The 25,649-nt window shown below is 40.3% G+C and overlaps 1 protein-coding gene across 2 annotated transcripts in view; it reads left to right on the top strand.

Moving 5' to 3' along the window:
• Positions 1-25,649, top strand: part of MAPK1 (mitogen-activated protein kinase 1) — a 113,380-nt gene that overhangs the window by 61,082 nt on the left and 26,649 nt on the right. For both annotated transcript variants that reach the window (XM_008063101.1, XM_021715048.1), the window contains 4 exons: positions 940-1,129; positions 12,072-12,188; positions 19,350-19,464; positions 20,050-20,181. In XM_008063101.1, the coding sequence (XP_008061292.1) occupies positions 940-1,129; positions 12,072-12,188; positions 19,350-19,464; positions 20,050-20,181 (554 nt within the window). The remainder of the gene's footprint in view (positions 1-939; positions 1,130-12,071; positions 12,189-19,349; positions 19,465-20,049; positions 20,182-25,649) is intronic.

Here is a 25,649-nt window from a genome sequence, read left to right as displayed (position 1 = left end):
CCAGACAAGAAAGCAAGAGAGGCAAAACTAGCACAGACTCCTCGTTAGCATGAGTTCCCCAGAGTCTTATTTATTTAGGATCTTATCATTAATTAAAACATCAAGAAAATAGAGCTAGGGTTGAATTTAGCAATAGCAGTTTGTTTGTTTGTTTGTTTGTTTTTGAGTTGGAGTCTCACTCTGTCGCCCAGACTGGAGTGCAGTGGCCGCTCCCGGCCACCGCAGCCTCGCCTGCTGGGCTCTGGTGATCCTTCCGCCTCAGCCTTCCATAGCTGGAACTACAGGCGCGCGCTACCATGCCCAGCTAATTTTTTGATTTATTGTAGAGATGAGGTCTCGCCTGCCCAGGCGGGTCTCGAACCCGCGGGATCAGGCAACCCGCTCACCTCAGCCTCCCAAAGGCGCGGAATTACAGGCTGAGCCACCAAGCCCGGCTTAGCAATGTTTTTTAGAACTGTATTTCCAGATGTTTTATGGTTGGTTTTTGAGAAGAGGAGGGAGTAGCAACAAGGAAAAATAATAGTGACATTTCAAATTGTTGCTGGGCCGAAGAGAGGAGAGATGTGATACTTGCTGGCCCTCCCCATTTTCCAACAAGACTTGGAGGGGGTTTGTTGATGGTGGACAACTTAAAGAATAACGAGGTTGGAACTTCATGAATGGCCAGTATTTCCATAACGGTCTATTTTGGGTCTCAGTCTAGGCCCATAACAAGCCAAGCTAGGCAGCTATAATATCTACTGTCTCAACCTAAAAGAAGTTAACTACTTCATATTTCTTCCATAAAGGTATGCAACATCAGTGTCTCCTTTCCTTTAAGGGCCTCATGATGTAATAATGGACTGTTTGGGAAGAGGATCAAGAGAGGGTGCTTTTTATTTTTAGTGCTTTGCTAAGTGTGACCAGCTAATAGTATTTTACCTTAACCTATCCAAACAGATATATAGTACAGGACCTCATGGAAACAGATCTTTACAAGCTCTTGAAGACGCAACACCTCAGCAATGACCATATCTGCTATTTTCTTTACCAGATCCTCAGAGGTTTAAAATATATTCATTCAGCTAATGTTCTGCACCGTGACCTCAAGCCTTCCAACCTGCTGCTCAATACAACCTGTGATCTCAAGGTCAGCCAGATTATTTACTCTTAAGAGTGATATATATTGAAAAAAAACTTTTACTGAGGCTTCATTATATTTATTATTCATATTTAAAATTATACCAGAAATACACAAAAATATCTTTATGGCAAAAATGTTAGTAAAGAGTGCTGGTTCTATTCTTCCTCGTCCCAGAGAAAATTAACTATTATAACAAATTGATGTATTTTCTCCAGAGTTTTTTTTTATGCTCTTACATACATGTGGACTTTTATACGTTATATAGGTAAATAGAATTACATACATTATGTGTAAGTTTTAAAATCATCTGTCTCATTGGTGACCTTTTTTCATCAGTAAATTGTATATAAGAGACACTTAGAAATCAGCAGAAGGCTGGGCTCAGTGATTCAAGCCTGTAATCCCAGCACTTCGGGAGACCAAGGCGAGAGGATTGCCTGAGCCCACAGGTTCGAGACCAGCCTGGGCAGCATGGTGAGACCTTGTCTCTAAAATAAATCAAAAAATTAGCTAGGCATGGTAGTGTGTGCCCATAGTTCTGGCTACTTGGAAGGCTGAGACAGAAGGATCCCCAGATCCCAACAGATCAATGCTGGGGTGACTGAGCATGCCTCTGGGTGACGGAGTGAGACTCCAACTCAAAAAAAAAAATCATCAGAAAACTTAACCTCATTGACTTTAATACCTAACAAGGCATTCTAAATAAATAGGAAAGCCTAAGGTCTTTCTTTTGCAGGCTTCAGAGTTCTGAAGATGTACAGCATTTATATAGTTCTATTTTAATAGGTGGCAGGGCTAAATAAGAGGGACATCTCTGGTTGTCTTAGATGTGATGAAGGTAGCAGTTAGGTGGATTCAGTCTAACAAAAATGCACAAGAATTCCAGAATACCTAAATAAATGGAAAAACATTTCATGTTCATGGATTGTAAGCCTTAATATTAAGATGGCAGTATTCCCCAGATTGATCTACAAATTCAATACAACTCCTATCAAAGCCCCAGCCCTTTTTTTCCCCCAGAAATTGATAGACTGATCATGAAATTTATACAGAAATTCAAGAGACCCAGAATAGTCAAAACAGTCTTATGAAAAAACAAAGCTGGAAGGCGCACACTTCCTGATTTCAAAACAAAAAATTACAGTAATCAAGACAGTGTTCTACTGTCCTAAGGATAAACATATATGTCAGTGGAATAGAATTAAGAGTCAGTAAATAAACCAGTACATCTATGGTCAACTGATGTTGGTTTTTTTTGGCGGGGGTTTTTTTTTAGAGGCAAGGATGCCAAGACCATTCTCTTGGGGAAAGAATAATAGTCTTTTCAACAAATGATGCTGGGACAACTGAATGGCCACATGTAAAAGAATGAGAAAATTCACTCAAAATGAATCACAGAACTCAAGAACTAAATCTTTAATACTCTTAGGAAACATAGGAGTAAGTCTTTGATTTTTTTGTTAAGCAAAGCCTCTTAGACATGACACTAAAACGCTTGCACAAGCAACAAAAAAAAGTGGATTCTATGAAGATTAGAAACCACGCTACAAAGTAAACTGTCAAGAAGATAAAAAGGCATCCTACAGCATGAGAGCAAATATTTGTAAATCATACCTGATGAGGGACTTATTACTAGCATATATGAAGAACTTTTATAGCTCAAAAGTGAAAAGATAAATAGCCCAATTTAAAAATGAGCAAAGGAGCTGAGAAGATATATAAATGGTCAATAAACACTCAATATGCTTGATGTCATTAGTCAGGAAAATGCAAGTCAACATCACAGTGAGATACCACTTCACACCCACTAGGATGACTAAAATCAAAAAGCATATAAGAGTCACTAAGGATTTCACTCCTAGGTATATATACCTAAGTGAAATGAAAACATGCATCTACGCAAAAACTTATATATGAATGTTTATAGCAATTTATTATATCCAAAAAGTAGAAACAATCCAAACATCCAGCTGATAGATAATTAAAATGTGGTAGATCCACACAGCAGAATAGAAAAGAGTACTGATAGTGGTACAATGTGAATGAATATTGCAAACATGTAGATGAAAGAAACCAGTCACAAAAGACCACATATTGCATGATTCCATTTATATTAAGTGTCCAGAATAGGCAAATCCATAGAGATAGAAAGTAGATGAGTGGTTGTCCAGAGCTGGTAGGGTTGGGGGAGGATTGAGGAAGGAGTGCTAAGTCAGTCTGGAGTTACTTTTTGAGGTCATACAAATAATCTCAAATTGTATGGTGGTAATGGTTGTATAATCCTGTGATTGTAATACTAAAAACCATTGAACTATATGCTTTAAATTAGTGAACTGTATGGTATGTGAATTATATCTCAATAAAGCCATTTAACAAGTACATTTATTGATTTTAGTTCAACTGCTATTCCTGTGAGAAGCCTTATAAAGTATACCAGACAAAGGAGTGTCTGCCCCTGAAATCTGAAAATTGATAGTCAGAAATCTGGTAAACAGGAAGATGATTGTGATGGTATGTGCTATAACTGAGATAGTGGAAAGAGTGGTGTACAAGTGAGGAGAGAGGTAGGCTAGTTCTGACTGGGGTTGTACTAGAGAGAAGGGGCAGGAAGAAGGTAATATCTCTGCTTGCCCTCTGAGGAGGGGCTTTTTTGGAGAAGGCAAGCAGCTGTATCGGGCATCAGGTATCAGGCAGAGGGAACAACAGAAATAAAAGAAGTAAGGACTACTATACAGAACCTTGAGTTCCTCTCTGTGTCTGCAGCATTGGGTAAGTAATAGGAAGTCATTGACACTAAGCTGGAGAGGTTGCTTAGAAATGTTCAGTAAAGGGCAATGGGTTTTGTCTTGAGGTGGTCAGTTTATGCATGGTCACTGAATGTTTGAAACCGGTGGCCAACATCCATTGAGATGTAGTGGAGGACAGCTTCCTCTAGCAGATATGTGTGGATTGGACTCTGTCACCTCTTAGAATCCTTCTGGTATTCACATACTTTCCACTTTGAGTGGAATAAGCTCCTTTCCCCTGATCTGTGCAATTGAAAACCAAGTAGGCACAAAAGGAATGAAGTGACCTTTAAGTATGTCCACATTACTTATTTGACTTTTAGTGATTTTCTTGAAAAATTACAGTGAATATTTTTATGTGTACTCATGCTTTTTTTTTTTCATTTGGTTTTCATCAAATGCTGTTGTGGCAAATTGCTTATGTTTGGTTTTGGAGAGATACTCCCAGTATTTTAAGTATAGAATATTTTGGGGAAGAGTTAGCTTATATTTGCTTGAAAGTATTCATCCTTAAGAATAAAACAAACAGAACCAGACTACTCTCTCTGCTATCTCTTCTCTGTTTATGGACTTATCTTTACCTAGGGCCATTTTATTCGCCCACTCATCAAAATTCACACAATACACTGGTATATATCAGTTGTTGGCCCTGACATAATCCAGGCATTGTTTTCAAAACCCAAGTTAACATACAGAATCAGAAACACAGCAGGGTATTTTAGATAGAGGAGAACAATTCACTCACGTTTTTAAAATGTACAACACCTGAGTGACAGAGCAAGTCCCTGTCTCAAAAAAATGAAATGTACAACAATATGCATCATTCACATGAGTATAAATGTGAAAGGAGAGAATCTCATTTCAAAGCTGAGTGTGGTGTGTCAGCGAAGTCACTGATTTGTCAGGAAGAGCATGTCTGAGCAGGGCAGGAGACAGTTATATTTCAGTGTGTATATATAGGGTGGTTGAGAGAGTACCACATGAGGAGAAGTGTCATATTCACTGGAGCTCTGGGATCTTACTACACACCCATGTCATCCTCAGCACCTTGTAGTGACTCTGATGCCCATTACCTCCTTTGCCAAGGAGGCTTGAAACCTGTGGTCTTACTGACCTCATGTTATTTAGGTCCTTTTGAATTTTCAAGCAGGCAAATTTTTCATTTCTTCCTTTTTCTGTTTTCTTCTACGTTACAAAGTGGTTCTTACTCTTGAGCCCTCATGACATTGACTGTTCTCAGTGTCTTGGACCTTTAGCTTTTGGCCCTGGCACCAGTCAAGGCCAACAGAAATAAGATTGCTTTTTAGTTCTCATACACATGTTTTGTATTTATTATCTGAAGCCTTAAAATGCAGTAGACATTGACCTCTCAGGACCCTTCTGGGACCCTCTCTTTAGATTTTCTCTTTATTTCTCAGGAACACAGTAACATACAAGGACTACTGACCTATTTGGAGGTTCTGCTAGTATATATTTAGTTGAACTGCTAGGGGGATGTGGTCTATACCAATCTGTTCCATTGTTGTTTACTAGACTGACCTCACAGAAATTCCAATAGGATCACAGCGTGTGATAGTTCTGACTATGCCTGTGAAGGAAGACTCTGGAAGATACCAGATGAAACGTGTCCTTGGGGCTTGCTTTCTTTTTTTAAATTTGAATTTACGTAGCTCAAAAGGTAGTCACGTAGGGGTGCTAAAGTTTGTAGGTCATGTTATAATTTCATGTACCATATCCTAGTTATCTATCTTCTTTTTGATGGCACTGTACTGGGTACTACTGCTTTTTTATTTTGTAGCCAGTGTATTGGTTAATACCATGTAAATTTGGTTAATCTTCGGTATTATAGTGTTACGAACTTAAAGAAATCATAGAGCTTTTCATTGATGACCAATGAATAGAGTTATAGAATCTTTAAAAAATCTAAACCCCATATTCCCCTCTTTATTTTTTAAATTGTAACCAATAATTTCTGAGAATCTATTAATTCTATGCCTTGTACTAGATGGGAGGGATACAAATGATAAAACACAGTCCCTGTTATACCAACTCATTATGAAAATTGGCAACTAAAAGGAAAGGATTAAACATTTTTCCTGTCTTTTCAGTAGGAAATCCACTAGGATCTATGCATCAGGGTAAAACAAATAGTCCCAATTGATGAACTACAGCCCTTCTTTAAAAAGGATGCCAGTGGCCAGATGTGGTGCTCACGCCTGTAATCCCAGCACTTTGAGAGGCTGAGGCAAGAGAATTGCCTGAGCCCAGGGATTCGAGACCAACTTGAGACCTCGTCTCTACAATACATAAAAAAATTAGCCATGCGTGGTGGCGTACGCCTTTAGTTCCAGCTGCTTGGAAGGCTGAGGCAGAAGGATTGACTGAGCCCAGCGGGTCGAGGCTGCAGTAGCCATAACTGTGCCACTGTACTTCCTGGGCAACAGAGTGAGATTTCAACTCACAAAAAGTAAAAACAATAGTCTAGGCATGGTGGCTCAAGCCTGTAATCCCAGCACTTTGGGAGGCCGAGGTGAGAGGATTGCCTGAGCCCATGGGTTCAAGACCAGCCTGAGCAACTTGACAAGACCTCGTCTCTACAATAAATAAAAAAATTAGCTGGGCATGGTGGTGCGTGCCTGTAGTTTCAGCTACTTGGAGAGCTGAGGCGGAAGAATTGCTTGAGCCCAGCAGGTCAACATTGGGGCGTCTGTGAGCGTGCCACTGCACTCTAACCTGGGTGATGGAATGACTCAAAAATAATGATAGTAATGAAAAATAAAAAGAATGCCAGCTAATAAATGCAAAAGGAATACTAAAACTAGGAAAGTCATCATTTCGCAACCCCCTGGGGAAACTGATCTGTTTAATATCATCCTAGGCAATCTACTCACCTCAGCCTCCCAAGGCGCGGGATTACAGGCTGAGCCACTGAGCCCGGCTTAATGTGGGATCTTAACCCTGGTACTTTATACCCTGATTTTTATTTGCAGAAAGATTATCAGTAATTCAGATGTTGTGAAAAATGGTTATTACTAAGGTCTCTGCTAATGAATCCACCTCAGTTGTCTTTCTATAAATGTTTAAAATAAAGCATTTATTCACTAAATGTTGGTTGCGCACCATGTATAGAACACTTAGGAATTTAAAAGTAAGTCACATATAGCCTTTTTTTCAGGACTTAGAGTCTAGCTAAGGGAGACAGATAAATTTACAATTATCATTGCGGTTGTGTACTTTTAAAAAGTCTAACAAGCCAGGCTCGGTAGCTCAGCCTATAATCCCGCACTTTGGGAGGCTGAGGTGAGTGTATTGCCTGAGCCCCCGGGTTCGAGACCCGCCTGGGTAACTTGGCAAGACCTCATCTCTACAATAAATCAAAAAAATTAGCCAGACATGGTAGCGCATACCTGTAGTTTCAGCTACTTGGAAGGCTGAAGCGGAAGGATCACCAGAGCCCAGCAAGTCGAGGCTGCGGTGGCCGGGAGCAGCCACTGCACTCCAGTCTGGGTGACAAAGTGAGACTCCAACTCAAAAAAAAAAAAGTCTAACAGAGTATTATGATATCGGAGTTTAGAAAAGTGAGCAGTTAATTCTTGGGGGTAGTGTTGATTCCTGGGAAATTTCTCAGCAGAGGAAACTTTTCAGTTGGGTATTCAGGGCATGAGAATAGTGTGGAAAGAGGCACATGATTGAAATTGTATTGTACAATCAGGGACCAGGTTGTAGGTCTGGAGTAAATAGGCTTAGATGTGGGGACAGAGGTGTTGGTAAGAGGTACCAGATCTGGAAGGCAGTTTGGTAGCAGTTTGAAAGTACTCATGCTTAAAGAATTTGATTTTCATTCAATAGGCAGAAGGGATTGGTTAACAGATTTTTGAGCCAGATTGATTACTTATATTTTAGAAATAACAGGTAGGATCTGGGTTCAGTGGTTCAGTCTATAATCCCGCGCTTTGGGAGGCTGAGGTGAGTGGATTGCCTGAGCCAATGGGTTCGAGACCCGCCTGGGCAACTTGGCGAGACCTCATCTCTGCAATAGGAATTTAGAGGATGAATTTGATTTTAGCAAGGATACTAGCTTTTACCTAAGTTTAGGCAGACTAAATTGAGTCCAAACTAAGTCAGTGACACTTGAGATATAAAAGAAACAGCCAATTCAACAGTATTTTGGGAGGTTCCAGCACAGTACCCCCTCTCCACCCCATAGACATGCCCCTCTGATTCTTTCTCTAGAGCTTTGTTCTGGCTTTCCCCGGTCTTTTATGGCTAACTTGCCTTCAGTATGTCAGTGTTATTTCACCTCAATCTTCCTTAGAAAATGCTGGTCCTATCACAATCATTCTGCTCAGGACCACTGTGTTAGTTTTCTCTTGCTCTATACCAAGTGACCTGAAACCATAGTGACCTAAAGCAAACAATAATTGTGTATTACCTCACAGTTTCTGTGGGTCAGGAATTCAGTCAGTGTGCAGCTAGGACAGCTGGTCTCTCTCTCTGGTGTTTGGACCTTAGATAGAACACTTGAAGGCAGGGGCTGGAATAATCACTCACATGCCCAGCAATTGATGCTAGCTGTAGACTAGTGCTCCTGTGTAGCCTGTGTTATGACCTGGACTTCCTCACAATATGGGTAGAGAATTCAAGTATCCCAGTAGAGAGCTGGGCAAAAGCTACACATACACTGTTTTCTGTTGACTCAGGCAGTTTCAGAGGTTCATTCAGAGTCAAGAAGATGGAAGATAGACCCCACCTCCTGAAACAAGTTCAACCAGAGTTTGTAAGATGAACGTGGAGGTTGGTATGGCCCTCTTTAGAAAATACAGTCTGCAGCAACTGTGTTTAAAGTTAATCACTGCACTTACCCCTGTCTTTATATAATATTTAAAAATCTGATCAAACCCTCTAAAATAAAACTTCCATGTTTTTTGTCCACACTCCTGGAGGAATGTGCAGATATTGGCATCATTGATTTGTGAGTTTCTTACACTCTGGTTTTTTAATATCTATCTGGGATTTGTTTTACAATTTAACTAACCCATGGAAAGCTGTGCATCGAGTCTAGACCCATCCAGTTTGTGCAACACCAGGCACAGCAGACACTGAAGGATTTGTGTTCACATTCTGGGGCTGGCCCCCAGTTTTGCTCTGCGGAGAAGGTACAGTGTTTCTGCTGATTGTATGATACAGAATATAGCTTCAGGTGTCCGTTTACACTATAGAAGGCAAAATGGTGAGTTTTGGCTAAACTTGAATCATAAGATGAAGTGTCGCCCTGAAAAAGAGACACTGCATGTTGTGAATACATTGACACATTCAACCTACACAGAATCAGAGTGGATTGGTGACAGTTCAGCATGGTAGCTGATAGCTCTGCACGGCTCAAAGCACTCCCTTCAGACCTAAAAAGAAAGCAATTGTTACTACTTCTATGGTTGGAAACATGCCAGGCAGGATCATGTTGCTAGACCTCCTGGACATGAGTACGGGGAACTCTTCCTACAGTTTGCGTCACAGGAATTGGTAGAAAAGTCTCTGAAGAAGCAAATAAGATACAGGTACACCAGAAAGCCTTAAGATTGGTCAAGCAGAAGTTAGAACTTCACTGTGATCCCACTCAAGCCTAGACAAGAGGATTGCTTGAGCCCAGGAGTTTGAGACCATCCTGAGCAATCTAGCGAGACCTCATCTCTACAAAAACAAAAAACAGCTGGCGGTACACGCCAGTTGTCCCAGCTACTCAGGAGGCTGAGGCAGAAGGATCACCTGAGCGCAGGAGGTCAAAGCTACAGTGATCCATGATTGTGCTACCACACTCCAACCTAAGACTACAACTAAAAAAAAAAAAAAAAGATTACAACCATACCTCAACCAGATCCTCTGAGAGAGGCCTGGGACTGTCTCTGTGTTCTAGGAAGCCAGACCAGCTTTGAAAGGAGAGACCAGTAGGAGGTTATACAGACCAAGGGGGCACATTGGCTAGAGTTAATGGTCAGAGATGAGCAGAAGGGCAGAATTCCCTCATCACAGCACCCTCTGAGAATCCACATGAAAAATGACCTGTGGGGGAAATCACTGTGGAAACAACTTGCTCTTGGCTCCTTTTGATAATGCAATGATGGTGTGTCAGAAGATGGAAATTACACAACACGAATGTGCAACTTTTCTCATATATTACAGCTCAAGTAAGTGGTAGGGCCTATGGGATCAAAGCTGTGGCCTGTTGATGCCAGCCTATGAGGTGGGGAAGGACAGGAAGATTTTGGTGAAAGGGATGGGATCATTCTGAATTATTAAGGTACTCGAATATCTCAGTAGGGATTGGTAGCCAGATAGATGTCAAGTCTTATAAAGATCTCTTAGACATGTCCCTTCTTCCTTGTCCTCGCTTGTATGACCTGAATTCAGGCCCTTATCATTTCTTAGCTGACTGAATGCAATAGACCTCCAGACTAGTCTCCGTTTTCCAAGCTACCTTCTGTACTCTTGCCTATTTTTGTTAACATGCCTCTCTCTTTAGTTCTCAAGGAGCCAAAGATTTAAAATATCCTGCAGGTTTATGGGACTAAATACAGTATAGTTACATTTTATATATGTTGAATCCTGATAAAATTCGTGGCCTCAGGTAGCACCAAAATATTGGAGGGCCAGAGGATGCAAAGCCAGCAGATACTTTTGTGAGTCCACAGAAAATGAGAAGCTAGGTATTAAAAAAAAAAGTGGTACATTTTCAATATAGTAAGTCCCTTACATAAGAGTGAGTTCTGTTCAGAGAGCACATTTGTAAGTCAGATTTGTTCCTAAGTCCTACAAAGGTAGCCTGGTACCCAGCTAATATATACTGTACTACTGTACTGTACTATACAGTACAGCACACAAAAGCACAACCACTTGTAAAGGATGCATACATGTGATAGTATATATAAACCAGATGTGTGAACTAACTTTACGTGATTGGACAAGCTATTGCATATTTGCATCTTTGAAAGTTTGCAACTTGGCCGGGCTCGGTGGCTCAGCCTGTAATCCCGCCCCTTGGGAGGCTGAGGTGAGTGAATTGCCTGATCCCGCAGGTTCAAGACCTGCCTGGGCAACTTGGTGAGACCTCATCTCTACAATAAATCAAAAAATTAGCCGAGTGTTGTAGCACGTGCCTGTAGTTCCAGCTACTTGGAAGGCTGAGGCAGAAGGGTTGCCGGAGCCCAGTGGGTCAAGGCTGCAGTGGCTGGGAGCAGCCACTGCACTCTAGTCTGGGCATCTCAAAAAAAAAAAAAAGAAAGTTTGCAACTTGTAGGTTCGTATGTAGGGGACTTACTACATAGGAAACTTGTTTTAAAAGGCTTTGGAGCCGGGCTTGGTGGCTCAGCCTGTAATCCCGCGCCTTTGGGAGGCTGAGGTGAGTGGATTGCCTGAACCTGCGGGTTCGAGACCCGCCTGGGCAGCGAGACCTCATCTCTACAATAAATCAAAAAATCAGCCGGCTGTGGTAGCGCACGCCTGTAATTCCGGCTACTTGGAAGACTGAGGTGGAAGGATCGCCAGAGCGCAGCAGGTGGAGGCTGCGGTGGCCGGGAGCGGCCACTGCACTCCAGTCTGGGCATCAGAGTGAGACTCCAACTCAAAAAAAAGGCTTTGGGAGTGGATATGACTACCTGGAAGAGAGGAAAATGGGAAGAATCTTTATATTTTTGGACAAAATAAAAGACTAGAGGAAGTGGAGTCAGAAATATAAGACCAGTGGGGATCCGCACAGCAATTCCAAGAGTTCTAGCAGGACAGGCCTGAGAAAAGGGCCCTGAGTGGTTTTGGTGACTTTACCCGTAATTGTTTTTGTCATGTCACCTAAGTGAGATTGCTTTGTGCTAAGCAGATAATGAAACATGGGGATGCCTCTTAAATTGTTAAAGACTCCTTCACCCTGTGACCTAGTCTCTGACATGTGGATTGTCATTGCTGTCTTTCATGTTGTTGGGAGGATTAAATAGTGAGTTTGTAGAATTCCCAGCAAAATGTCTGTCACATAGTAATGGTAGCACCTATTTCTTCTCTTCTTCATCTTCTACTGCTGCTTATTATTATTACATTGTCTTTTTTAATCTTTGTTGTGTTTTGATAACAAATTGGTTATAATTTCTAAGAAGGAACCTTGTTTTTTTCTCTCTTAGATCTGCGATTTTGGCCTGGCTCGTGTTGCAGATCCAGACCATGATCACACAGGGTTCCTGACAGAATATGTAGCCACACGTTGGTACAGGGCTCCAGAAATTATGTTGAATTCTAAGGTAAGGACCAAATTTGCGTAAATAGAAAACTGGGAAGTCAGAGAACTTTCTAAATGTGCTACAGTAAGCTTTCCTCTCCAGCCTCTGTTTCCATTTAGGTTGGGGCTTGGCCTTTGTGGCCAGCCCATGTCTGCCCCGAACCAAGATGCTGTCTTTGTCTCCCTGTTCATCACTGAATTTCTGGGCTCTTGCTCTGGGGCTTGCCTCTCCACCTCAGCTGGAGTAATGTTGACAATTGTAGAACTGGAAGGTGTGCCTCTCTAGTTAACTGTTACTGTAATTGGTCTTTGTCTTACCTCTTGGTCAGCTCTCTCGAAGTCCTGCCTGTGGCTACTTTCAGACCTACAGCTGCCACTGATGGATGCAGGCTGAGCTTGTATTAGAGGTTACCCAGTAAAGTGTGTATTCCCATGAACATGGACCAGAGCTGTTTGGTAAAGGTCAGGTTTATCAGATGATGAAGAATCTCTTCAGCAGAATTATGGTAGTCTATTGTACTTGAAGAAAACATAGGTGTGGAAAGAAAAGGATATGTAAATTTTTTTGAAACTGTAATGGTAGTCTTGCTTCCAAATGAAATGTCTTCCTCTGCATCTCTGAGTGTTTGTGGAGAGGCACATCCAGGTCACATTCAAACTCTGCTAGCGGGATCTGTGTCTTGGTCATAGGAAATGGTTGAATACATTTGAAAAAACAAGGAAAAATGAAGTATGACATCTTTGCTAGGTTTATGAGTCAGGAGGCAAAAATTGAGGGCTGCTATGGAGATTGAGAGTCAGTATTTTTACTATGTAATTTGCAAATAGTAGATGAATAAAGTGTGAAAATTGGGCAGTTAAGTGAGCCTGACATACTTACTACCTATATCTAGTATCTCAAGATTACGACATTCTTAAACACAGTTCTATCTGGCAGAATGTAAAGATACATGAAGAAAAGCAATAAAAATAGACATTGGATCTCGTATCTAGGGCCCAGGAACCAGAAATAGTACTGAGAGGCTTAATGGAAATGAAAGTAACAGGTCTAATGAGCTCATAGGCGTCTTTCTCTTCCTCTATCCTTTATATGTACAGATAAGCTATCAGATTGCTTCTGTAAGGAAATGAAATTTGTTTAAAGCATTTACTTAGTTTTTCTTGATCTCTTACATTTGTTTCATTTAGTTATACAAGTAAGAGCCTATTAAAATAAATTCCGGCCAGGCTTGGTGGTCAGCCTATAATCCCAGCACTTTGGAAGGCCGAGGTGAGTGGATTGCTTGAGTCCGCAGGTTCGAGTCCAGCCCATGTAACTTGGTGAGACCTCATCTCTACAATAAATCAAAAATTAACTGGGCTTGGTAGTGCATGCCTGTAGTTCTGGCTACTTGGAAGGCTGAGGCTGAAAGATCACCAGAGCCCAGCAGGTCGACATTGAGATGGCTGTGAGCATCCACTGCACTCCAGCCTGGGTGACGGAGATTCCAACTCAAAATTAAAAATAAAAGTAATAATAAATTCCATGACAAAGAAAGATTTGGTGTAACAGATGTTCAAGGAGGAAAATGCTGTGTTGATTCTCTTACAATTCTTTATTACAAATAATCTCATGCAACAGATATTATTGGTCCTTTCTCTGACCAGCCACATGACAGCCATTTCATACATGTGAGTGTGAAGTGTCACTTGTAAGGGGAGCTGTTGGCATGTCTTTAGTCCTTGTGTGGCTTCTTGGTCTTGCAGTCTCTATTCCAACTTGAGATACCCCTATTGTCTTTACTTTTCAGTCAGTCCCCCTCCAGGGACTAGTAGCCAGAGAGGGTGTTCTTCAAGATGCCCAGCATTCCTCTCTACTTGCAGAGTTACTCTAGTGAAAACTGAGTATAAATTCCTTTTTATTTGCAACAGCTATAGCCTGAGAATATTCTAGCAGTTTATTCATTTTTTAAATTAATTTAAAAATTCTGAAGCCCATGGGAAAATTAAGAGTACAGTGAACACTCCTTACCTTGGTTACCCAGCTGTTATCATCTTGCCATATTTCTTACTCCTCCCTCCCTTTCTTCTTATTTCCTTTTTTTCTCATCTCTTCTTTCTTCTCCTTTCTCTTTTGCCCAACCATGTGACACTTCACTTATAAACCATTTTACTCCTAGATCCTTTGGGGTATACTAATCCTTCCAAAAAGGAGGGTGTTCATCACTACAGCCAATGGTACCCTTAGCATACCTAAGATCAGCATTAATTCAGTGATATCCCAGTTGCCACCCCAAAAAAAGTCTTGATAGCTCTTTTTTCTCTGTTTTCAGTGCATAATCTAATCAAGTTTCATCCATTATTCTCAGTCCAGAGTGAACCTACTGCCATTTCTCTCTTCCTTAAGACATTGAATACAGACTACAGATCAGTTATTTCACAGAATGGTTCATATTCTGGATTCTTCAGACTGACTCCTCCTGATCAGGTGTAGGTCACACATTTATGGAACAAATACTTATATGAATCCTCCTGTTTCTCAGCAGCCCCATTGTTTGGCATCCTTGGATCCTTGGATGACCCTTACAATACCAGTTATTGTGGGTTGTAAAATGGTAATTTTCTAAATTTTTTCTTCCTTTTACATTTATTAGCTAGCCTTCTTCAATGAAGAATTTTTCTTTTGCCCTTTCTCTTCCTCTGTCTCTCACCTTTTTGGTGGTAGGTTTTTTAAGAGACAGGGTCTCACTCTGTCACCCAGACTGGAGTGCAGTAGTGTGTTCATAGCTCACTGCAACCTCGATCTCCTGGGCTCCAGTGATCCTCCTGTCTCAACTTCCTAAGTAGCTAGGACTATAGGCACATGCCACCGTGTCTGGTTAACTGGAACTCCTGACCTCAAGCCATCCTTCTACCTCAGCCTCCCAAGTGCCGAAATTACAGGTGCGAACCACCACCTCTCACCTTTGTTTTTAGAACACTATTATTGACTGATTGGGTTTTTTAAGTTTTTATTTATTTGTTTGTTTATTTATTTATTTATTTATTTTTGAGTCAGAGTCTCTGCAGTGACACGCTCACGGCCACCCCAGCGTCACCTGCTGGACTCTGTCAATCCTTCTGCCTCAGCCTTCCAAGTAGTGAGAACTACAGGTGCGCACTACCATGCCCGGTTGATTTGTTGATTTATTGTAGAGATGAGGTCTCACCAAGTTGCCCAGACTGTTCTCGAACCCGTGGGCTCAGGCATTCCCCTCATCTCTGCCTCCCAAAGTGCTGGAATTACAGACTTGAGCCACCACGCCCAGCCCGTTATTATTATTTTTTAACGCATATTGTTTCGGTTTTGGCAAGCTGAAACACTGCATGTACATATTTGTAACATTTTATTTGGATAGAATTTCAGCTTTCAGAAAAGTTTCGAGGAAAGTATAAGGTAGCCATTCTCAACCCCTCTTGCCTCAAAATCATTTTAACTCTCTTAAAAATTAGGTCGGACTCGGTGGCTCAGCCTGTAATCCCAGCACTTTGGGAGGCCGAGGCAAGTGGATTGCCTAAGCCTGTGGGTTCGAGACCAGCCCGGGCAACTTGGCAAGACCGCGTCCCTACAATAAATCAAAAATTAGCCGGGTGTGGTAGCGCATGCCTGTAGTTCCCACTACTTGGAAGACAGAGGCGGAAGGATCACCAGAGCCCAGGAGTTCAACACTGGGGTGACCATGAGTGAGCTACTGCACTCCAGCCTGGGCAACAGAGTAAGACTCCAACTCAAAAAAAAAAAGAATTAATGGATATTTGTTTTTAAAACTTGTTTTTTAGATACAGGATCTCACTCTGTCACACAGGCTGAAGGTGTGATCATGGCTTATTGTAACCTTGAACCTCTAGGCTCAAGTGAACTTTCTGCCTCAGAGTCCCAGGTAGCTGGGAATATAGATGTGTGTCGCTATGCCTGGCTAATTTTCTGATTTTTTTTTTTTTTAATAGAGTAGAGATTTTGTTATGTTGCCCAGGCTGGTCATGAACTCCTGGGCTCAAGCAATTCACCCACCTCCTGTAATGGTGTGAGCCATCGCACATTGTTTCCATTTTTGCTAGTCTCTTTAATGTCTGGCATAACAGGTGAATTCTCATCTAGTTCTGTATCAGTCTGTCAAATATGTTTTGGTTTAAGATGAAAAGTCTTCACACAGATATGTATTTGGAAAAAGGGAAATTGTAGTAGTCTTTTCAGCTACTTGTGACTGTTCTTTGATATTACACCAAAATTCAACAATTGGTAGTTTTTTAAAGGTTAGTTGCAATATAGAATCTGAAGCAACATTAATGAGCTTTTTGTGCTGTTTCATTAAAATCCGTTGATCTGGCGGGGCTCGGTGGCTCAGCCTGTAATCCCAGTACTTTGGGAGGCCGAGGCGAGAGGATTGCCTGAACCCCCGTGAGTTCAAGACCCGCCCAGGCAACTTGGCGAGACCTCATCTCTGCAATAAATCAAAAATTAGCCGGGTATGGTAGTGGGCACCTGTAGTTCCAGCTACTTGGAAGGCTGAGGTGGAAGGATCGCCGGAGCCCAGCAGGTTGAGGCTGCGGTGGCCAGGAGCATGCCACTGCACTCCAGTCTGGGCGACTGAGTGAGACGCCAACTCAAAAAAAAAAAAAAAACCCATTGATCTACCTTGTACTCATATCCATGCATGATTTTATAACATCAAGCATTTGGAAAATACTGGTTTACTGAGTTAGGCAGATATTCCAGATGTCACATTTTATGGACAAATCATCAGTCTTCACGTAACCTCTAGAAAAATCTCTTGTATACTTGTGAGAGGATAAGTGAAGATATAAAAACATCTTAGTAGTATAATAAAAGTAATGTGACCTCTCAGATTTCTATAGGAGTCTCTGGACCACCCTTGGAGAACCTCTGGATAGAATTCCTATATACTTCTTACCCCAATTCACACTCACCAGTTTTTTATCCTTTGCCCTATTTGCTTTATCATATTGTTTTTGTGTGTGTGCTGAATCATTTGAGAGTAAGTTATAGATGTGCCCCTTTATCTAAACGTTTCAGTGTGTATTTCTTTAGAGCCGTGGTTCTAATGTTCCTTGGGAATATGTGGCAATGTTTGGAGACATTTTTGGTTGTCACAGTGAGGGGTGGGGATTGTTCAGCATTCTACAATGTACAGAACAGCCCTGACAACAGAGACTTACCCAGTCCAGAATGTTAATAGTGCCAGATTAGAAAAAGCTCTGACTTAGAGCACAAGTGTATTCTCTAACATGACCACAGAACGTTTTTCAAAATCAGGAAACTTAACACTGGTTCAATATCTAATGCACAGTTTATATTCAAGTTGTGAATATTATCCCAATAATAGCCTTTGTAACTACCCTCTCTCCCCCGGTCCATAGTCACTCATTGCATAGTTGTGTTTCTTTGGTCTCCTTTAATCTGGAGTAAGTTCTCAGTCTTTCTTGTCCTTGATATTTTTGAAGAGTGCAGGTGAACTATTTTGTAGAATGCCCTTAAGTTTTGTGTCATGCATTTTTGGCATGAATACCACAGAAGCAATGTTTTTTTTTTCCTTCTTCTCAGTACATTATATTAGAAGGCACATCTGGAACTGCGTATGGTTGGCCCATGCCTGTAACCCCAGCAGCTCTGGAGCCTGAGGTGGAAGAATCATTTGAAGCCAGGAGTTTAAGACCAGCCTGGGCAAAGTACACAATGATAAAGATGGACTATAAACCACTGAATAAATAAATGGAGATAACCAGATGTGCCTTATTTTTTAAATTATTTTTTAAGAAATGAGATCTTGCAGAGTGCAGTGGCTCACGCCTATAACCCCAGCACGATATCACTTTTTTTTTTTTTTTTTTTTTGATTCGGAGTCTCACTCTGTCACTCAGGCTAAAAGGCAGTGGCACACTCAAGGCCACCGCAGCCTCAACCTGCTGGGCTCAGGTGATCCTTACATCTCAGCCACCACACATGCCACCATACCCGGCTAATTTTTTTATTTATTGTAGAGATGAGGTCTAACCAAGTTGCCTAGGTTGGTCTTGAAACCATGGACTCTGACAGTCCTCTCACCTTGACCTCCCAAAATGCTGGAGTTTTAGGCCTGAGCCACTGCGCCCTGCAATATCCCATCTCTTAAAAAATAATAATAATAAAAAAAAGAAGGCACATCTGGTTATCTCCATTTATTTATTCAGTGGTTTATAGTCCATCTTTGCTATTGTGTACTTTGATGTTCAAATTGTCCAAGATTCAGCAGATAGAAGCTACTTTTGATATTTTCCCCACTGGCCTTGGGCACTAGAAGCTCCAGTTTCACCTTGTACTTTCCCTGTCTCAGACTTCGAACAGCTATTCCTCTCAGGATCCCTGGATACCTTTTAGCTACTTATTTTTTTTCCCTTATCAGTATTTCCCTTTATTTAGCTTTGGCTCAAAGCAAATGTTGTTTTGGAATACACAAGTTTTAGGAAGAATTGTTTTAAAATTCAGTCCCATTTTATCATCACTGTAGAACTGATCGCTGATTCTTTGTTTTTTCAAAACAAGTTCACTCTGTTTTTCTAAATTTTAATATTTGACTTGAAATTTCTTTTTTGTCTGTTTCCCCATTTTTTCTGTGGGTCACTATACCTAACATTTTTCATAAAATTCAACTTACATTCCTTGGAGAAACATCTTTTTTTGCAGTGTTTTGATTTAAACAGGATCCTTCCATTACCTTTAACAAGATTCCTTTAAAAGAAAATATATGCCTAAAACGAAAAAGAAGATGAGAATGTTAAAAATAGGGATTGGTAAAGTATGATGGATCCAGCACATGCCTCCCCTTCCCTTCAGAGATCAAGGTTTATCAACTTTTTCCAACTTCAATTTATAACAGTTCTGAGTCTTTTTCCCAAATTGTTTGAAATAAGGACTGGCGTATACTTCAGAAGTTCTAATTTAATAAGTGAGTCAGCTTTGAAGAGTGAAATAAACTATGTAACCTTGGTTGTTTAGCCTTTCATTAAAAAACCAGTCACTTTGTTTTCCCATGCTGTCTACTTGTATTTTTAAATTATAGAGTAAAAGGAGAAACTAAAACTTCTATGAGCCATGTGCCTATCACACAAGGTCTCGTGTCCTGTAACATCAGATATCATTCTCAGCCTTCTCTCCCTTTTCCCGCAGGGCTACACCAAGTCCATTGATATTTGGTCTGTAGGCTGCATCTTGGCAGAAATGCTCTCCAACAGGCCCATCTTTCCAGGGAAACATTATCTCGACCAGCTGAACCACATTCTGGGTAAGGAGTCCTTCAAGGGCTAGATTTACATAGCTTGCCTGCCCATGGTTTAAGGCAAAGTCAGTTCCTTAAATTAAGAAAAGCTCTGGCCGGACTCGGTGGCTCAACCTGTAACCAACACTTTGGGAGGCCAAGACGAGTGGATTGCCTGAGCTCACAGGTTCAAGACCAGCCCGAGCAACTTAATGAGACCTTGTCTCTACAGTAAATAAAAAATTAGTCGGGCATAGTAGCGCATGTCTGTATTTTCAGCTACTTAGAAGATTGAGTCAGAAGGATTGCCAGAGTCCAGAAGGTCGATACTGGCTAGGGTGGTCGTGAGCATTCCAACTGGGTAACAGAGTAAGACTCTAACTTAGGAAAAAAAAAAAAATCAAGAAAAGTTCTCATTCTTTTTACCCTGTGGTAGATGTAAACTTTACCCTTCCATGATGTAAAATGTTAAGAACCTTTTTGTAAAAACTGTTTAAGAAAGGTAAGCATTGGGAGCTGGTGAGATGTTAATAGCCAGAGTTCATTCTGTCCCATGTATGTTGTCTCTTGCCTTGGTCTTGATAATTAACAACTAATTATTTTATCTGATAGGTATTCTTGGATCTCCATCACAAGAAGACCTGAATTGTATAATAAATTTAAAAGCTAGAAACTATTTGCTTTCTCTTCCACACAAAAATAAGGTGCCATGGAACAGGCTGTTCCCAAATGCTGACTCTAAAGGTAAGTATTATTTCATTGATTAGTTTTTCTTAGGCTTAGCTTCAGGTTTGTTTGTTTTATTTGTGGAATAATTAGATCACTAGCCTGAAAAGCTAGCCTATGGCTATTGGATAATGCCCTTTCTAGTACTCACTCTTTCTAGCTTCTCTTCTTTTTGTTTTGGAGCAGTGACAATAGAGGAAGACAGACTGGTGATAACTTGCTAGTCTTCCACCTTTTGGTTTCTTTGCTACTTTTAATACAAGTTCACATTTTTATGGTTCGGAAAGTCTAAGAACCTGCAAAGCAAATTACACTTTGTCATTTGATTATTGTTAAAGTCAGGTTTGTTGAAGAATAATTTTGCATTGAGTGAATTTCACACTTTTTTAGTTGTGTAGGTCTCAGAGTTTTAACAGACTTGGAGAGTATTTGTCATGTAACTTCTACTACAAGATATAGAATATTTTTCATCATCCCCAAAAGTTGCCTTATACCCCTTATAGTCAGTTTTCTCCCCCAGTCTTTGGCAATCACTGATTTGATTCTTTAATTTTGCCTTTTCCAGAATGTCATATTAATGGAATTATGGAGATTCTTCTATTCAGCATAATTCTTTTGAAATTTATAAAAATCCATGTTGTTGCTTGTGTGTCTCTTCAATAAATGCTGCTGAAACTATTAGGCACTCATATGCGAAAAATAAAACAAAACAACTAAAAATGGAATGTAGACCTAAGTATAAGGTCCTAAACTATTAAACTTCAAAAGGAAAACAGTCTTCATGACCTTAGTTAGGTTAGACAAAATTTTCTTAAGATATAACAGCTGTAAAAGAAAAAAGTGATACATTAGATTTTTATCCGGTTTTTTTAGATTAACTCTGTTTAACATTATCTTTTATTCCCATTTTAACATATAATATGTTTGGCAACTATTGCTTAAAACTTTTTTAAAAAAAGGCCCGGCTTGGTGGGCCTGTAATCCCAGCACTTTGGGAGGCCAAGGGGAGTGGGTTGCCTGAGCCCGCAGATTCGAGACCTGCCCAGGCAACTTGGCGAGACCATGTCTCTACAATAAATAAAAAATTAGCTGAGTGCGGTAGCGCGTGCCTGTAGTTCCAGCTACTTGGAAGGCTTGAGGCAGGAGGATCACCTGAGCCCAGCATGTCGAGGCTGTGGTGGCCAGGAGCATGCCACTGTACTCCAGTCTGGGCAACAGAGTGAGATTCCAACTCAAAAATAAAACAAAACAAAAAAAACTGTATACAGTTATAAAACTGCAATTGTATAATGCTTACCTCCCAACCCCCACCCCAAATGACCACATCCTAATCCGCAGGATCTATGACTGTGTTAGGTTACCTGGCAAAGGAGAACTACAGTTGCAGATGCAACTAAAATTGTTCATCATCTGACTTTGAAGACAGGAAAAATTATCTAGGATTATCTAGGTGGACCCAGTATAAACACAGTAATGATGTGACTAACTCACCCATCTGCCTGCTGTTCATCTTCTGACATCAGTACCTACACTTACCTGGTCCTTTGTGATGATGTGGAGTATAGACCACCACCCAATCACCTTAACGACCTGCTACCATCAAAGGGGAATATTTAAAAGCATTCACCCTCAAGCATGCAGTCACCACTGCCTTACTAAACTCTGGTGTGTCCACGTGGCTCTCTGAGCTACCACCACCATGTAAAAAAAACAGTGAGCTGGGCTCGGTGGCTCAGCCTGTAATCCCCCGCCTTTGGGAGGCTGAGGTGAGTGGATTGCCTGAGCCCGCGGGTTCGAGGCCCGCCAGGGCAACTTGGCGAGACCTCATCTATACAATAAATCAAAAATTAGCTGGGCGTGGTAGCACGCACCTGTAGTTCCAGCTACGTGGAAGGCTGAGGCGGAAGGATCGCCAGAGCCCAGCAGGTTGAGGCTGCAGTGGCCAGAAGCAGCCACTGCACTCCAGTCTGAGCCACAGAGTGAGACTCCAACTTAAAAAAATTAAAAGGTGGAGGAGGGAATCTGAATAGGGTGCTTGTCCTTCCATATCTTTCTCTATCTTTATACATATGCATATTTTCTCCAAAATTTACTTTTTAAAAATAATGATTACAAAGTTACATTATTTTGTAAGAATTCAAAAATTATAGAAACATTTAGCTAAGAAGGTAACATTCTTTTATAATTATTCTCTAAATGTCATTGTTAATAGAATTGTGTCTTGACCATCTTTCCATATCAGTACATAGATCTGGCTTAGCTTTAAAGATTTTATAGTATTTTTATCCAGTCTTCTTTTAGAAATTTAGCTTTTCCTAATTTTTGCTATTTTATCTATATGTGTGTGAATGCATGTACATTTGTGTATGCATGTGTATGTATGTATTTAACTTTAACAACTGTCTCCTTGATGAATTTGTTTTATGTATTTACTTGAGTCAAGTTTCAGAAACACTTGTTTAAAATTAAATTTCTTTTGTATATAGGAGAAACTTTCTTTTAATGTCTGATAAAAAGTAATATATCATCATTGTAAGCAGTTTCGAAGAATAGAAAGAATAGGTAAGAGAATAAGAAATACTTCTGACAACCAGAATCTCAAAATAACCCTTAAAGTTTTTTTGTAACGTGTGCAAACTTTTACCCATGTGATTGTAATTATATAATTACATTCCGATTGTAGGATTTTTTTATAACGTGTGCAAACTTTTACCCATGTTATTGTAATTATATAATTACATTCTGATTGTAGAATTTTTTTAGTTAGAACTTCACATGCAGTTGTTCACAGGCAGTTGTTACTGGTGAGCTTGGCTGGTACTGTATACTATTATCTCCTGAGCATGTAACCTAACTTATTTCTCGAGTTGCCTTTTTAAAGAGGTGCAAACATAACTACGTAATTTAGATTTTATGATAAATAGGCCTACTCCTAGATTTTCTTCCTCTGTTTCCTCACTATTGATAAAGTTAGTCATGATCTCTCTCACATTATTTTTGAGTCTTTTTTTTTTTTTTTTTTTGAGTTGGAATCTCACTCTGTCACCCATACTGGAGTGCTGGAGTGCAGTGGCACGCTCCGGCCACTGCAGCCTCCACCTGCTGGGCTCCGGCAATCCTTCCACCTAAGCCTTCCAGGTAACTGGAATTACAGGCGTGCGCCACCACGCCCGGCTAATTTTTTATTTATTGTAGAGATGAGGTCTCGCCAAGTTGCCCAGGCAGGTCTTGAACCCACAGGCTCAGGCAGTCCACTCACCTCAGTCTCCCAAAGCGCTGGGATTTGAGTCTTTTTTTAGCTTATTTTTCTTAGATTAAGATCATGAACTTTGAGGTTGGTCCATTCAGGTAATATTTAACACTACAGAAATTCCAAGAAATTAATTCTGAGGTTATAGGTATTGGGTGAATATAAAGAAAAAGTAGGGGTAAGCTATAAGTAGAACAAAGAAAGTGAGAAACAGGAGTTGGTGGTACTGGAGTGAGTAGTAGAACATCATGTGTTGGGAGCATGGGGCTTGCTGTTAGACTTCCTGGTTTCAGTCCACAGCCCAGCCACTACATGTGTAAACTTTAGACAACTACCTAGCCTTTTCAGACCTCTCTGGTTTTCTCCTTTAGCAGCTAGTAATAGTACTTGCATCACAGGATTGGGTGGTGTTCATACTACTGACATTTGTAAGTGTAGATTCTGAGATCTCGAGACTTAAAACTTTTTCATTTATATAACTTGGAGATTTTTTCCTATCTGTAGTTATAAAGAGTGACTATAGTGGATAACCTATAAGTATCCTTCAACTAGTCTCATAATGGACGTTGAAGTTTACACCAGTTATCTGTTGCTACATAATAAACCACTCTGAGACTCAAGCTTGAAATAACAACCATGGGTGCATGGACTCATGAGCAATGCCGCTGGGTGGGTCTGCAGTCACTTGCTGTCTCCTTCAAGTGAGTGATTTAACATCTTGTAACTGGGTCTCCTCATAGTTGCCTCTCATCCTAAAGTACACTAGACTGGACCTCTTCTCATGATGGCAGGAATATTCCAAAAGACCAAGAACACAGATGCTGCAAGGTCTCTTCAGACCAGGTCCCTCAGAACAACACATCTGCCATATTCTGTGGTTCAAAGCAAATTGCACAGCCAGCCCACATTCAAATGGTGGAGAAATAAATTCTGCTGATCAAAGGAATTACAAAGAATCTGTGCCGTATATAACTTGTCACTACGTTGTTTTTAGATTTTTATTATGACATAAATTTATTCATTTAATAAATAGATTTGCTATGTGCTATCAAGGTTTCTCTAAGGCCCTGGACATAGAACCAGCAATAATACAGATTAAGAACCTACCTGCAAGTAGCTGATAGTCTAGATTTGTGTGAAAATGCCCTAAGAAAATGAATGAAAGTTCTCAGGAACTCACGAGATTTAAATTTTCAAGCTGGAACGTTGGAGCTTTTAAGTCTAGTTAGTGGGAGTTGACAGAAAAGGAAATTGCAGTGTCTCTTAAATATAGGAAAAGGTGCTCGTTTTTACTTGTAGTACGATATATAAACATTAAAAGGTCAGTTTGCTTTTTTTTTTAAACCCACACTCATCACAATACCAAACATCAAAAGTTTGACACCCCACTGTGTGGTCAAAACTGGGGGTGGTAAACAAAGGTTCTCAGAGACAGTTGATAAAGTGTAAATTAGTTGGGTCTCTGGAGTGGGGGGTTGACAATTCTGTCACATCTTTCATTCCAACAATTCTGAGTATTGAACTTTTAAGGCTGCCAACCACATGGGGGGGTGGCATTTAATTTGTTTTTCCTTAATTAAGAGTGAGATTGAATATTTTTTCACATTTGTTGGAAATTTTTAATTGCTGTATCCCTTGAACCACTAGTATTGTAGATTTTTCTTTAAAGGCATCTAAGCTTAGGATTCTTTCCAAAATGACTTAGTGAGGGGGAAGAAAATTATTATTATTCAGCAGATGGTACTTTGCTAGTTGAATAGCTGTTTGGAAGAAAATAAATTTAAGTCATTACTCACACATTAAAATGCATTCCAAAAGAATTGATAATTAAATACTTTAAAAATTATACCATTAAAAACTAACAATATTTAGAGTGTTCAGTATTTTTCTGATCTCTGCATGAAGAAAGACTGTCTTCCCAAGCTTTAAAAACCTAAGAAAACAAACATCAAGGAAAGAGAGTAGAGTTCATCACATGAAAGTTTAAAACTTTCAAAAGATTAGATCAGGTGTGGGTAGTAGACCCACAAGCTTCTGAATTGAATCAACAGTTGAAGAATCCAAACCTGACCTGTAGAAGGCAGCAGATCACAGTGGTTATGGTCCCATACTCTGAAATCAGCCTTCTGAGTTCACACTAGGGCTCCACCACTTGGAGTTTTGACTTTGGACAAGTTGTGTAACCTCTCTGTTTATTATTTCCTCAGTTCAAACTTGATACAAATTATAGTTCTCA

This window comes from Carlito syrichta, unplaced genomic scaffold (assembly GCF_000164805.1).
Source record: "Carlito syrichta isolate Samal-C Ts95f unplaced genomic scaffold, Tarsius_syrichta-2.0.1 Scaffold306579, whole genome shotgun sequence".
NCBI classification, from domain to species: domain Eukaryota; kingdom Metazoa; phylum Chordata; class Mammalia; order Primates; family Tarsiidae; genus Carlito; species Carlito syrichta.
The sequence above is the reverse complement of the archived record's forward strand: the minus strand, read 5'-3'. Positions and strand labels throughout refer to the sequence as shown.